We start from the raw sequence: 15,123 nt of genomic DNA on the forward strand, positions 1-15,123 counted from the left end.
ATGGGGTGCCAATCAAGCGGGCTACTTTGTCCTGGACCGTGTCAAGCTTCTTGAGTGTTGTTGGAGCTGCACTCAGCCAGGCAAATGGAGAGTATTCCATCACACTCCTGACTTGTAGTTTGTAGATGGTGGATGGCTTTTGGGAGTCAAGATGCAAGTTACTCACCACAGGATTCCCAGCCTCTGACCTGCTCTTGTAGCCACAGTATTTGTATGGCTAGTCCCGTTCAGTTTATGGTCAATGATAGTGGGGGATTCAGCAATGGTCATGCTGTTGATGTTGAGGGGTGAACAAAAGCTCAATGCACTTAAATCGTTTTAAATTAAATAACTCTATGAATCTATGAATTCACCTAGGATAAAAGTTAACAATAATAATTTTAGAAGGTATCCCAGTCTTGTTCCAGTTCTGATCACCACACTTTAGGAAGGATGCGAATGTTTTGAAAGGGTGCAGAGCAGATTTGCCAGAATGATTCAAGGATGAGGGAGTTCAGTTACAAGGTTAGATTAGAGAAGCTGGGGCTGTTCTCCTTGGAGCAAAAAAACGAGATTGAGGGGAGATCCAACAGAGGTGTACAAAATTATGATAGGTTTAGATAGGGTACACAATGAAAGGCAGAACCAATGAACTAATGGTAAGGACTAGGCACACATGTAAAGCTTTGAGCAAAAGATGTCAGTGGAGGTGGTGGGGGTAAGGAAGAACTTTCTTTTTGCCTACAAGGATGGTCAATGATTTCTAAAGGAAATTGGATGGTGAGATCGTCCATGGGCTTTTGGGTAAAAACCCTATATTTTATGTTGGGATGCTGGTTCCTTTAAAGAACCTATAAGGGGTTTCTGGTAAAGAACCTGGCTTCCAGCAAATGATCACGTGATCAGGTTGCCTGAGGCAACAAGTTAATTTTAGGATAAATAGATTGTGGGTATGGTTCTGTGGTCAAGCGACAGTTTTTTCAGTATTTTTTTTGTTTTTAGGGTTAAGGCCAAGTTGGCTGCAAAGAGAAAATGTCTCTCTCAAACAGAATTCAATTGAAATTTTGTGTGTTGGCTAAAACTCTTGTTAACTGAAGGATGCCTAACAGTGAGTTGGACTTCTGGTATAGTCAAACTGAGCGGGAGCGTGAGGGCGAATGGGAGGGGGTGTGCGAGGCCGGGCGCGTGCAAAGAGTATAAGTAACTGTGTTCATTGTACTTTTGCCTTTAAGATAGTTATTAGTATTAGTTCTTTGATTTTGTGCAGTAAAATTCTTTTGATTTATATCATGAACTTTGTGGCATCATTATTTTAGCAAATACCTGGGCTTCTGGATTAAAAAACATTACTGTGGTCTCTAGCCAGATCATAATAATAGAACCGGGGAAATTAAACTTGCAAAGGGTTAGAGCAGGGGAATGTGACTGACTGGATTGCTATACAAAGAGCTGTCATGAACTCCAAAGGCTGAATGGCCTCTTTCTGTGCTGTGATTCTTAGACTGATTGAACCAGATGCATCATTACTGATAATTAAGCATGATTACGATGGATTAAAGACCACAACACTTTACATCAGCTTTATATATTGTAACAAAAACAGAAAATGCTGGAAAAACTCAGCATGTCTAACAGCATCTGTGGAGAGAAAAACAGAGTTAACGTTTCGAGTCCGTACGACTCGTCTTCAGATTTATTGTAAAGTTGGTTACATTCCTGCTTTCAAATCATAGTTAGCTGTATTTAACATAAATTGTGAAAGTTGGTTTTGAAGTCTGATCTTTTTATTAGTTCTAACATATGGATGGAATTCTTACAGCTAGGTTGTTTCATTGTGAGACTGCCGTGCTTTTGCTCCTCTGAATCCTGAATTCACTACAAACCACATCTGTGTTAACGCCCTTCCCTGAAACATCTTTTCTAATTGCATTTAAGGATTTCAAGAACAAAAATTGGTCTAGCTGAATTCCCTCCCAAGTCTTCGAAACCTCTCCAACTCCTTTAGGACTCCTTTCAACCTACTTTTCTCAGCCAAGTTTTTGGTCATTTGTCTTAATACCTCCATATGTAAAAATTTTGTTCGATAATGTTCCTGTGAAGCACATCATGTTTTCTTCCATTAAAGCACTGTATAAATGTAAGTAGTTGTTATAATGTAGGAAAGAAAGGTAACTCAGCAAACCAGGGATCAAACCTGAGACTTCCTAGTCTGTATGATACTCAGTGAACAAAAGAAAGAGCCAATAAATATTAATTTACTAGACTGATTGAAGCCCTATTCTTCAGTAGCTCTACAACATTTTACAAGATTCATATTCCCTAAATTTTAATGTTGAGTAATGCTAAGCAAAAATCAAGTGAAATATTTGCTCCCGTCTTTCATTTTCCTTGGATCTCTCCATTCCATGCTCCATTCCAGGCTGAAAGGATGACTGACACCAATGCTAATCTAATGTTGAATACTTGAAGCTGCTCCACATCACCCTTCACCACTGAGATAGAATACCCAAGTTCAATAACTCAACATGTTGAAGATAGAATAGAATCATAAAATGCTTATAGCACAGGGGGCGGCACTCAGTCTGTTGTGCTCATGCCAACTCTGCAAGAGCAACTCAGTTAATCCCACTCCCCTATCCTTCCCCTGTAATCCTGCAATTTCTTTTCTTCAGGTGCTTAATCGAATTCCCTTTTGAAAGTCATGACTGAATCTGTCTTGACCAAACTCTCAGACACTGCATTCCAGATCTTAACCACTCGCTGTGTAAAAAAGATTTTTTTCATGTGGCCAGTGGTTCTTTTGCCAATCAACTTATATGTGTCCTCTGGTTCTCTACCCTTCAGCCAATGGGATTAGTATAACATCAGGATTTGCACCAAAGTTAGATGTCTTATGCATTAAGCCATGCAGACAATTAAATCTCAAAAACTCAGTAATTACCTTTATTAAACCATCTATAAAGACCAGTTTACTGAGCCATTTGCTATTCAAATTATAGCACTGAATCAAATCAGGCTTCTTGAAAGAGCTAAAACAAAAACAGAATTACCTGGAAAAACTCAGCAGGTCTGGCAGCATCAGCGGAGAAGAAAAGAGTTGACATTTCGAGTCCTCATGACCCTTCAGCAGAACCGAGGGGGAGAAGAAAAGAGTTGACGTTTCTAGTCCTCATGACCCTTCAGCAGAACTGATGCTGCCAGACCTGCTGAGTTTTTCCAGGTAATTCTGTTTTTGTTTTGGATTTCCAGCATCCGCAGTTTTTTGTTTTTATTCTTGAAAGAGCTGTTGAATCATCTTCTAAGTCCCCCTGATTATTAAGTGAGCAAGGTCAACTAAATATTAGTTTGTACAAGTAGATAAGGTAATGAGCCCATACTTAGAACACCATATACAATTTTGGTCGCTATATTATGAAAAGAATATAAAGGCACTGGAAGAGGTGCAACAATATTTACAGAAGCCTAGGACTATGGAACATTGTCTAAAAATTAGAGCCAGACCTTTCAGGAGGGAAATTAGGAAACACTCCTACACACAAAGGGTGGTAGTAGTTTGTAGCTCTCTTCTGAAAACAGCAATTGATGCTAGCTCAGTTCTTAATTTTAAATTTGAGATTGATAGATTTTTGTTATCTAAAAATATTAAGGGATATCGGGCAAAGGCAAGTACATGGAGTTAGGTGACAGAACAGCCATGATTTCTTTGAATGGTAGAATAGTCTTGAGGGACTAAATGGCCTACTCATGTTCCCCTGAAAACAGAACTGAGAGGTTATAACCATTAGGAAAGACTGAACCGGTTAGGGCTCCTTTGTTAAAAGGGAAGGCTCAGGGGCAATTGAATAGAAATCTTTAAAATTATGAAGGTGTTTTAATAAGGTTGACGTAGAGAAGATGCTTCCTTTTGTGGGGAAGTACAAAACTAAGAGCCATAAGTACGAGATAATTACTAATAAATCTAATAAAGAATTCAGAAAAAACTTTTATCTTATCCAGAGTGTGTAATTAGAATGTGGAAGTTGCTACCACATGGAGTAGTTGAGCTGAACAGCATTGGTAAAGTAGAGTGGGAGAAGGTATATGTGGAACATAAACACCACCACAGACTGGTAGGGTTAAATGGCCTATTTCTATGCAGTATGTTCTAGGTAATTCTATATAAGACAGATCCAGATGGGTCACTGTGGAGTCATGCAAAATAGGGCAGGAGAGGGGGGAGAAATACAATAGTGCAGAAAGCTTGTAACATCCAGAGAGCTATCCTTCCACAACTTGGCAAACTAGTCCATAGCTATAATGTCCTTTTAGAAAAGGATCTAATGGAAAATAATTGAAAAAAAATTATAACCTTTGATATACAATGTTCAGCTCATATTACAAGAGAGGAAATCCCTGGAATCCTTCCAAACAAAACCACATGATGCATTCATCATAAGAATATTAAATACAACCTTTTGTACAGGCAAAAATGTTCAAATTTAATATCCTACAACTGGAGAAAATTTCCAGGTCACTTTGATCCTCTCCAAAAAAAAAATCAATGCTTCGTTACAGCTAACCCTCATTACCCCAAATCCAGAGGAACCAGCAATACCCTATTTTTTTCAATCAAGATCTATTTGAATAACTCTGCCAAAACTTCTCCCAGAATAGTCCGCTTGATTGGCACCACATCCACAAACATTCACTTCCTCCACCACCGATGCACAGTAGCAGCAGTGTGTACCATCTACAAGATGCACTGCAGGAATTCACCAAGGCTCCTTTAAACAGGACCTTCCAAACCCACGACCACCACCACCTAGAAGGACAAGGGCAGCAGATAGATAGGAACATCACCACCTGAAGCTCCTCTCCAAGCCACTCACCATCCTGACTTGGAAATATATTGCCGTTCCTTCACAGTCGCTGGATCAAAATCCTGGAACTCCCTCCCTAACAGCACTGTGGATGTACCTACACCACATGGGCTGCAGCGGTTCAAGAAGACAGCTCACCACTACCTTCTCAAGGGCAACTAGGGATAGGAATAAATGCTGGCCTAGCCAGCAAAGCCCACATCCCATGAATGAATAATAAATAAAGAAAGAAAGAGGAATGGTGAGTGCAGGAGAAAGAGAAATGTTTCACGTAATTTGTAATAAAATTTTAATGGTAAAATATGTTTTCATTTTCCAAGATGTCAGTAGAAAAACTTTAGCTAGTATTTCCTCCCCATTGACATGGTACATCAAAGCCAAGTGCTATACCAATGTCCCAGTGGATATTTACTAAGCCATACATCAGGAATTGTTGAAACCTTCCTGGGCTGTTCAACTCAGTAGACCAGGTGGCGTATTTAAACATTGATAGTCAGCGTAGGATTGCTCTTGGGTTTGCTCTAACACTTTATGGTATAGAACATTTAGAAGATATAATTCACAGCCTTACATCAACTGCAGTGTGATTGACCAAAACACATCCACTATACTGATGTTTGTCATGGCAGCTACTTTCTATGTTATTATCTTCAGTTGGCCTTTTCTTTCACCATAAGGGCATTTAACTTAATTGCCCAACAAGGGATCGATGAGCACAAAAAGGTTGTACTGGACATTTATTAAAAGCAATAATGACTGATAGTATAAGGCAGTTCTTAAAAAATTCTTTCTTGAGATGCGGGCATCGCTGGCAAGGAAAGCATTTGTTGCCCATCCCTAATTGCCCTTGAGCTGAGTGACTTGCTTGGTCATTTCAGGGGGCAGTTAAGAGTCAAATATGTTGCTGTGGGCCTGGGGTGACATGTAGATCAAACTGGGTAAGGATGGCAGATTTTCTTCCCTGAAGGATTTTAGTGAACCAGATGGGTTTTTGGAACAATTGATGATACTTGCCATGGTGACCATTACTGAGACTAGCTTTATATTCGAGGTTTATTAATTGAATTTAAGTTCCAGCAGCTGCCATGGTGGGATTTGAACCCACTAGGGTTACTAGGCCAATGCCATTACCACTACACTACCATCTCCCCTTATTACAATCAACAACAGTGCTCTATCAGTTGTATTTTCTATGCACTTTTTGCAGACTTTAGGGTGGTGGCAAATATGAGAAAGTCCTAGGAAATTTCTGGGGTGTGATGATTGCTCAAAGTTTCACATCTCTCAAGTTAATAATTTCTTGGCTAAAATAATACTGGTGTATCATCAACCTTCTAACCCAGTTTCTACATCACTTCTAAACTGACTGTTTGGAATCAGTTCAGACTTTCACTTACCCAGTGGGCTTGGATTCCATTGAAATCTCACTGCAACCAAGTCATCCTGCACTGATTGGCTGAAGCAGAAGTTTCGAACTCTATCAATTGCATGCTCCCCCTTCAGATTCCCAATGGATGAACAATCTGGAGAAAATGTAACAATATTTAGTTGCTAGCTCCTCAAAATTGCTTAACCTACTTGTGTGATGTTCAGTCATAGATCCAATAACCACAGCTCTAATTAAACTTGCCATTACTATAAAATGAGCCTGAAGCAAGAAATGAAATGAAAATAGAATCACTTTTAAAAAACACAAAAATAGCAAGTTATTAAGAACAATATATTTTTTGGCACTGACAATTGTACGAATAACCAACACAAAGCACATGTTCATGCTATTTATTATGAGTCTCATAGAATCATTACAGCACGGAGAGAGGCCATTTGGCGCATTATGTTCGCATGTCCAGCAAGGAGCCATCCAGCCTAATCCAACTCTATGATTCTTGGTCCGTAATCTTTCAATTGCTTTTTAAATGTTACAAGGATTTCTGCCTCTATCATCCTTTCAGGCAGCGTGTTCCAGATTTCCCCCATCCTCTGGGTGAAAGACTTCCCCTTAAATCTCCTCTAAATTTCCTACCTCTTACCTATGCCCCCTAGTTATGGATCCCTCAACCAAGCAAAATAGGGCCTTCCTATCCACTCTATATAGACCCCTCAATTTTATGCACTTTAATTAGGTTCAGCTTCCTCTGTTCCAAAGAAAACAGCCCTAACCTAATCCAATCTTTCCTCATTCGCTGCTCAAGAATTCTCAAGGAGGATTTTAGACACAAATATATTCAGTAACAAGTGAAAAGAGGTTTATTTTTCAGTGTGAGGAGCGGGGAGGGGTAGAGGAGAACTTGTGATGCTGCCAAATAACTCCTCTGCAAAATTTGCGAACAACAATGGGCTCCCTTATTACTTTATAGCGTAAATTTAATTTAATAAACTCTAACAGATGAGGGAATATTTTAGTAATTAGGATAAAGGTTTTAATTAATAGACTTTGCCACTGAAATAAAGGGAAATGTGGTTTAAATAAGAAGACCTCTTTGCCTTATGTAGACATGAATCAACAGGTCACCTTGGAAACAGATGCCTTAACTCTAAATTGGATCACTGAGCACAGCTAAACACAACTCCTCTCAAACAGATGTAGATTAGCAGTTAGCATACAGGAAACCTGGCTCTTTATTTCTATTTAATACAGATTAATTTCAGCTTTAAATCACATAACTAAATGTTAGAATGCTTTTGGGAATTTATTTACCTGATCTCAGCAACAATGCAAGGCTGTACTCAGCCACTACAATGTCAAGTATCTAGGAGAATGAATTTCAAAATTTAAAAAAAAATGCTAAATCGGAGGGGGATTAACTGACCCTCTGCATGGCGTGGTTTTAGTTAAACTCAGTGTGAATATTCCTGCATCATGTAGAGTGTAATAGGAAACAGGACAGACCCTGTGGGCAAAGCCTGTCTGTACATCCTATGCTGGTTTAGTGGGAATTTATAGTCAGTTTTTATTTGCAACTAAGAGTGCTATAAACTGCACAGACTTTAAAACTATAGTTTGTTCGTGTTTTCATCCTATCCCAGTTATGGTTAATGCCATGCCAATACTGATCAACAGGACTTAGGAGTAGCAGTGGTCCCAACTGCTCCTCCTCACTTGCCCCATTTGGAATTCCACCTGAAAACTTACTCAATGAAGATATCCAAGTTTGACCGCTGATCAGCTTTTAATGTATTAGTTGAGGTCATGATTTGCTGTACAAACTACTTGAATACCCAACATCTTTTTTCTTAATAAGTAAATCTGCCATTGTAGATTATTGTTACAGTCAGCTCAATAATGGGATCTGGAATCAATGTTGAGGGCTCCCAGTGCCACTCCCTAGGGATCAAAATGGAGATCTTTTGGTGAAGACAGAAGGCATGATTAAAACAATAAATGAGTGTTGTGTGTCAGTGTTTACTAACGAAGGGTACCTTGCCAAAGCTACGGAAAACAAGGAGGTTGTTGAGATACTGGATGAAACCAAAGTAGATAGAGAGGAAGTATTCGAAAAATAGCAGTACTTAAAGGGGATAAGTCATCAGGTCTGGAAAGGAGGCACCCTTGGTTGCCAGTGGGAAGTAAGGGTACAAATGGCACAGGTGCTGGCTATAATTTTCCAAACTTCCTTAGATACAGTGTGTTGCCAGAGGTTTGCAGGATTACAAGTGTTCAAAACAAGGGAGAAGGATAAACCTGTGACCTGACATTTGAAGGCCAATCAGTATAACATCAGGGGGTCGAAAGCTTTTAGAAGCAATAATTCAGGTGAAAATTAACTGCCACTTGGAATGTGGAGTAAAGGAGGGCGAGCATGGATTTGTTAAAGGCAAATCATGTTTTGGCTACCTGGATTGAATTTTAATGGGGTAACAGAGAGGGTGAATGAAGAGAATGCATAAATGAATCAGTTGGTGTTGTGTATATGAACTTTCAAAAGGTGTTTGAAAGATCACCACATAATAAGCTTGTTAGCAAATTGAAGCCCATGGATAAAAGGGACGGAACACGTTTTTCACGTTTCCTCATGTTACATGGATGGGGGATGGGGGCAGTGGAGGTTTGCGGGGGGGGGGGGGGGGGGGGGGGGGGGGGGGTGGAGGGCCACAATGCTGGTTGATCACCCTTCATATTTGGTGGGTGGGTTGGTTTTACAGCTGGATGCCCCTTCCTGCTGCAAATCCTCCCCATTTATTTGGGCTGGGGACCAATACCAATCCATCCTGGCTTCCTTGCGCCAGCGGCTGAGTTGGATGTTAGCAGCATGGGTACCAAATTGGCTACAGAATAGAAAAGAGAGTTATGGTAAAGTACTTTTTTAAAAATTGCATTGGTACACCTCAGGGTTCAGTATTAGGGCTACAACTATTTTTGCTGTGCCTGAACGATTTGGACCGGAGACAATTTCAAAATTTGTAGATTTTGTAAAATAATTTACATAATTAATTGATATAAGATGCAGATCATTTCTTTTAAAATGCAATAGCATTTTACTATTGTAACACTTCTTTAAAAATAGTTTTTGTTTTGGCTTGAAATCCATTTTCAATCCTCAAAGGAAAGGAATGAATTTCACTGACAGAAAGCAAGAGTAATCACTGAAACACTTGTGTGAAATAGGAAGCGACTGGATGGTGCACTCATGAAAGTGCAGTAAACAGCAAGGAGGATAGTAATAGACTTCAAGGGAGCAAAGACAAGCTGGTGGGATCAGCAGAATCGTGGTAGGTGAAATTCAATGCAGAAAAGTATGTTGTGATACATTTTGGTAGGAAGAATGAAAGAAATCAGTACATGCTAAATGGCACAATTTTTAAGAGGGTGCAAGAGAGAGAAAGGGGCCCAGGGGTGCACCTGTGCACAAAACTTTGATGGTGGAAGGACAGGTTAGTAAAGCATACGTGAACCTGGCCATTATAAGTAGAGGCCTAGTGTACAAAAGCCAGAAGATGATATTAAATCTGTATAAGACAGTAGTTCAGCCTAGTTGGAGCATTGTCCCCAAATCTGGGCATCACACTTCAGGAACTTTGTAAGGACTTTGGAGAGGGTACAGAAGTGATTTATTAGAATGGTTAGGTATGAGGTAGACTGAAAAAGCTGCCGTTGTTCACCTTAGAGCAGAGAAGGCTAAAATGAGATTTGGTAGAATTGTTTAAAATCATGAAGGGTTTAGACAGAGTAAATAAAGAGAAACTGCACATGCATGGGAACATCACCTGCAAGTTACCCTCCAAGCCACACATCACTGGTTTGGAACTATATCGTTGTTCCTTCACTGTCGCTGGGTCAAAATCCTGGAACTCCCTAACAGTACTGTAGGCGTTCAGTTGGACTGCAGCAGTTCAAGAAAGCAGCTCACCATCACCTTCTCAGGATCAACTAGAGATAAGCAATATAGGCTGGTCTTGCCAATGACACTCAAATTCCATGAAAGAATTTTTAAAAACTCATCTCATACTTGCTGTATACAGTCATTAGGAATGTGGAAAAAGAAAGTTATAATGGGTGAACACTGCTTAAGAGAAAATAAGGACTATTAAAAAGATAGGACTTTTAGGGACTGAACACATTTCAGAGAGAATTTTTTCTAGCTTGAAACCTAGATCTGAAAAAACTTGTGAAAACGTGCCATTTCCCAGCAGTTTTGATAAGTGAAATGTTTAAAAGCGCATGCATTCCTACCCTTAAATATTAGAACACAAATTCAATGGAATTAAGCAAATGTAGGTGGAAAGAATAAAACAACACTCATTCTGATTAAGTCTAAGGCCACACCACATCAAACATGTACATAGGTAAAAGCAAAACATGTTCAATGCAAATTTTCATGGTAAAACACAGCAACATCAGCACAGTATGTCACTGATCAGTGTGTTGCACAATAGCATTGCTTGTAAATATCAGACAAGAGGTTTAAAACTGTGCTTCAGAAAATCAGAAAAATTGGCGTTTTCTTTGCTTCTGTCCTTATAATTCCAAAATTAAACATTTACTTTAATGCTTAGAATTTCAACAACCTTTCTTCAAAAAGGTAGAGGGCTGTGCTGAGTTAGTCAATTTCAACTCGAAATGTGGTAGGGGTGTCATAATTGGCCACAGTGCCCCTGCGTTAGGGAGAGGAGAGGGTGGCAGGGAAGTAGGTGGGGGTGGCAGCCTCTGAACTCTATGCTTGGACCTCTGGTTGAACAACGTATGAATGGGGATTGATCAAAGAGAGAATTGAGTCTCACCTAAATAGCCTGCTGATAAATACCATCAATGTTCACACGAACAATAACCATTAGGGTAGCATGCCAGAGGCTGCCCAGTGCACATAGAACCATAGGCCAAAAAGGATCAGATACCAAGGAAAAGAATACTGGCGGGAAAAATTAGATAATAAAAAAAAGGGGAGTTTTGAGAAAAGCTGGCTTGCAATAAATCAATCTTTACCTAGGAACGACCTTACCTTCATATCGAAAGTCGGATAGTGTTCTGCCGTTATCCTGGAAGATAAAAAATAAGTTTACTGTGAGGCCTACCAAAAATTTACATCCTTGAAATGATTTAATAGCTTAACATGAAAATTGCAGTGTGTTCATAGGCCTGCTAGCAAGTTAGGCTCAGTTGGTTACAGGAATGTCACTCTCAATGCCCAGAGCTTCATCATTACCACGCTCTTTGAGATAATTGAAATCCACTGGTGTATTTGCCCTACCAGAAAATTCTTAAATTTAGTTCTTCAGCCAGTGAAATACAGTATCCTATAGGTCCCCTCATTTGGGTCCACACTAACTATACTCCCCCATTCCATATATGGCCCAAAGATAATTTAATGTTCAATGTTTAGCAGTTAAAGCAGCAGGAACACAATCATATCAGCAGTCTCAACTAGATCCAGGTTAAATCCTTGTCTCCATGGAAATTCAACTCTAATATTCTCAGTGGCAGTGTTTTAGCAGCTTTAGATCACACAATATTTGTGTTTTCAATTCGCCCGGAAATATATAAATACAATGTACCCACACCATCTTCTTACTTGAAGGGAGTGACAACAGTTGTTAGCAACTGAATATAGAAAAAGAAATTAATGAGATGGAGAAGTATTTAAGTAAAACTCACTTGTTCTCTTTAGCTTTATATAATATATTGCTCAACTATAGATAGTAGCTCCATGGCTAAACAATTAAAAATTGTAAAAGGATTTTGCTGCAAGGCAAAATATAAAGGATGCAGTTCAAAAGTCTGATACACAATACAGTAGGCCCTTGTTTAATGTTGCTCCACTTAACATTGTTTCATTTAACGTCATTAAGTTAATGGGGGCCTATAAACTTGATCGTCGCAAGATTCGTTTTAATGTCGTTTCTCTTATGACTCAATTGGCATCATTTTACAGCAGCCTCGCACCACGCCCAAAACCTGAGATTTGTGGCCTCTCCCCCTCCCTGACGCACCCTTTCACTGCCTCCCTCTCCTGGTTCTGCATTCCTTTAGAAGATCCAGATCCAAGCTGAAACCGGAGCTCCGATGTTGTGGCAACACGTGTACCAATGGTGCAGAAGCTTCAAGCTGGGGCTGCTACATCCATGTTTTTATTGAATGCTCCCATCGCATTTCCACAACATTGGAGTTCCGACTTCAGATCGTATCTGAATCTTCAACGGGAAGATGGGTCCAGGAGAGGGAAGCAGCGAGCATGAGTGAGGGAGTGGGAGGTTTGGCAAACTTGGAGGTGGGAGAACAGGGAGAGGCCACAACTCAGAGGTGGGCAAGGGGGAGGGGGAGGATCTGCAGCGCTCAGGAGTATCAGGGAGCGGGAGGTTCAGGAAGCAGGATCCACAGTGAACAGGAAGTACTGCAAGTAGAAAGTTCCATTTTTCCTTTATATTTTTAAACTTATTTTAAAAGTCATTTCAATTACCAAAGTAGGAATTTAGCAATGTAAAATATTTCAACTTAAGAGGTCTAATATTTTAATATTTGTTTTTTCCTGATAAGGAAGTTCCTATAGGAACCAACTACAATTTTGACATTGGTTCCCTTAACCAATGTTTAACTTAAAAGTCATGATTTTTCAGGAACACAGCCATAACTTTAAGTGAGGATTTAGTGTACAAATGAATTCCCCCATCCCACAAGTTAACATTTCTGCTAAAAGGAAATGACATTCATTTAAATTGAGGAGAATGTTAAAATGTGGGTATCACTTGCACTGGATAAGATAAGAAAATTTGCACTTGAAAACCTGAAAAGAAAGCTGTGTCTACTCAAGAGTTACCACGCAACTAATTCGCTCTAATTAAATGAGTGCAATCACAGGACATTTTTTTTCTGTACACCCAGATACAAGCTGTGAGCATCAACACAACCTTCTCATTTACTGTATGCTTTCAATTAGAAGACATCTGTTCTCAATCAAATTTTACACAAGTAAAGTTTTCTGCATTCATTTACACTCTTAGATGATGGTAGTTCGGTTCATTTCATAAATATCGACAATTCAAACTATCATATCACATTTTTGGCTTAAATTAAAATTCTGACCAAGCAGAAGCCAATGTTCTGTTTAAATGTCAGGAAGAAACCAACGACTGCATTGTGCCGACACTCTGTATCCATCAAGCCTCAAGTGCAACTGTTCGACCAGTCTCTTTCAGAAAGACCTCCGGTCTCTTTTAGAAAGACCTTGAGGGTGACACTTCTAATAACAATAAAGCAAGCATGGTGCATCAAGATTCAAATGTGTTTTCCATAGATTTCCAGAATATTAATTTAGTTGAAAATTATGAACATATGAATGGTTTGTTTTTCCTGAAATCAAAGTGTTGCTTAACTGGGAGCAAATGTACATCAGAAAGCTCAAGGTGATGGGAAAATGTGTTTTTTTGCAAGTAAGGATATAGGCAGAGTTTTGGATGATCAAATTTATGAAGGGTAGAACATGGGAGACTAGCCAAGAGTGCATTTGATTAATCAAGTTTAGAGGTAACAAGGACATGTCTGATGGTTTCAGCAGCAGGTGACCTGAGGCGGGGACTGAATTTATCAATGTTCATAGGTCAAAATAGGCAGTGTTGGTGTTGGCTTGAATATGTGGTTGGAAACTCAACTCAGGTCAAACATGACACAGAAGTAGCAAACAGTCTGGTTCAACCTCAAGACAATTGCCAGGGAGAGGGATAGAGTCAGTGGCGAGGGAACAAAGCTTACAGTAGGAAGTGAAGGCAATGATTTTGGTCTTCCCAATACTAGTTAGATGAAATTTTTACTCATCCAGTGCTGAATACCAGACAAGCAGCCTGACAACTTAGTGGAGGGTTTGAGGGAGATTCTGGTAAGGTAGAACTGGGTGTTGTCAGATTACAGTGATAGTGACACAGTGTTTTTGATAACATTGCGAAGATTAGAGCGTTGGGCACAGATCTGGGAGATGACAACATGTTCAAGGATTTGAGAGGAAAGGGTGGTTGGAAATGTAATGATAACTTGTAAGAACAACAAGGTGAAGGATTTTTTTTTTGGAGCAAAGTGGTGGCAGATCTGAAGCACTGTGAGACAGTATGTGGCCCAGAGAAAACTCTCCATTGCTTATGATTTGGCATGCTGCTTGTCCAACAACCAATACTGGATGAGCAAAGAATACCTCCAATTGAACACTTGGTAGACTGAAGCCATTATCTTCGGCATCTGACATTCCCTAATTATCTATTCCATTCCCCTTCTTAGCCCGTGTCTGGGGCTGATGCAGACTGTTTGCAACCTTGGTATTCCATTTGACCTGACCTGAACTGAGCTTCTGATCCCATATCCTCACTATCACCAAGGCCACCTGCTTCCATCTCCATGACATCGCTTGTCTCTGCCCTAACCTCCGCCATCTGCTGCTGAAACTTTCATCCATGTCTTTATAACCTCTAAACTCAACTATTCCAGTGCACTCCAAGCTGGCCTCCCAACTTCCATAAACTTGAATTCACCAAAAACTCCAAATACCACAACTTTCAATAACATCATCTCAGGATCCTCGGGAGTCATTGCCAACTAGAAGTTGAACTGCATCAGCTATGTCAGTAATATGGCTGAAAGAGCCTGGCCAAAAGTCAACACTTTGTGATAGCAATTATTTTCTGATCTGATCCTCGAAACGTATTCCACTATCTACAAGGCTCAAGTCAGAACTGGGATGACCAGCCAGCCCGGATTTGTGCAGTTGCAAAAACAATTTATATGTTGCCTTTAATGTGCTAAAATGTCCCAAGGCACTTCATAGGAGCATTATAAAGTGAAATATGAGACCAAACTGATGGATTCTCC

At 39.8% G+C, this 15,123-nt stretch overlaps 1 protein-coding gene across 1 annotated transcript in view; it reads right to left on the reverse strand.

The window, feature by feature from the left end:
* The window catches only part of il17rd (interleukin 17 receptor D), a 91,518-nt gene that overhangs the window by 48,073 nt on the left and 28,322 nt on the right, over positions 1-15,123 (reverse strand). Inside the window, exons 2-3 of the mRNA XM_041192357.1 lie at positions 11,276-11,312; positions 6,236-6,361 (exon numbers count right to left, since the gene is read on the reverse strand). Coding sequence (XP_041048291.1) covers positions 6,236-6,361; positions 11,276-11,312 — 163 coding nt within the window. The remainder of the gene's footprint in view (positions 1-6,235; positions 6,362-11,275; positions 11,313-15,123) is intronic.

This window comes from Carcharodon carcharias, chromosome 7 (assembly GCF_017639515.1).
Source record: "Carcharodon carcharias isolate sCarCar2 chromosome 7, sCarCar2.pri, whole genome shotgun sequence".
Classification (NCBI taxonomy): Eukaryota; Metazoa; Chordata; class Chondrichthyes; order Lamniformes; family Lamnidae; genus Carcharodon; species Carcharodon carcharias.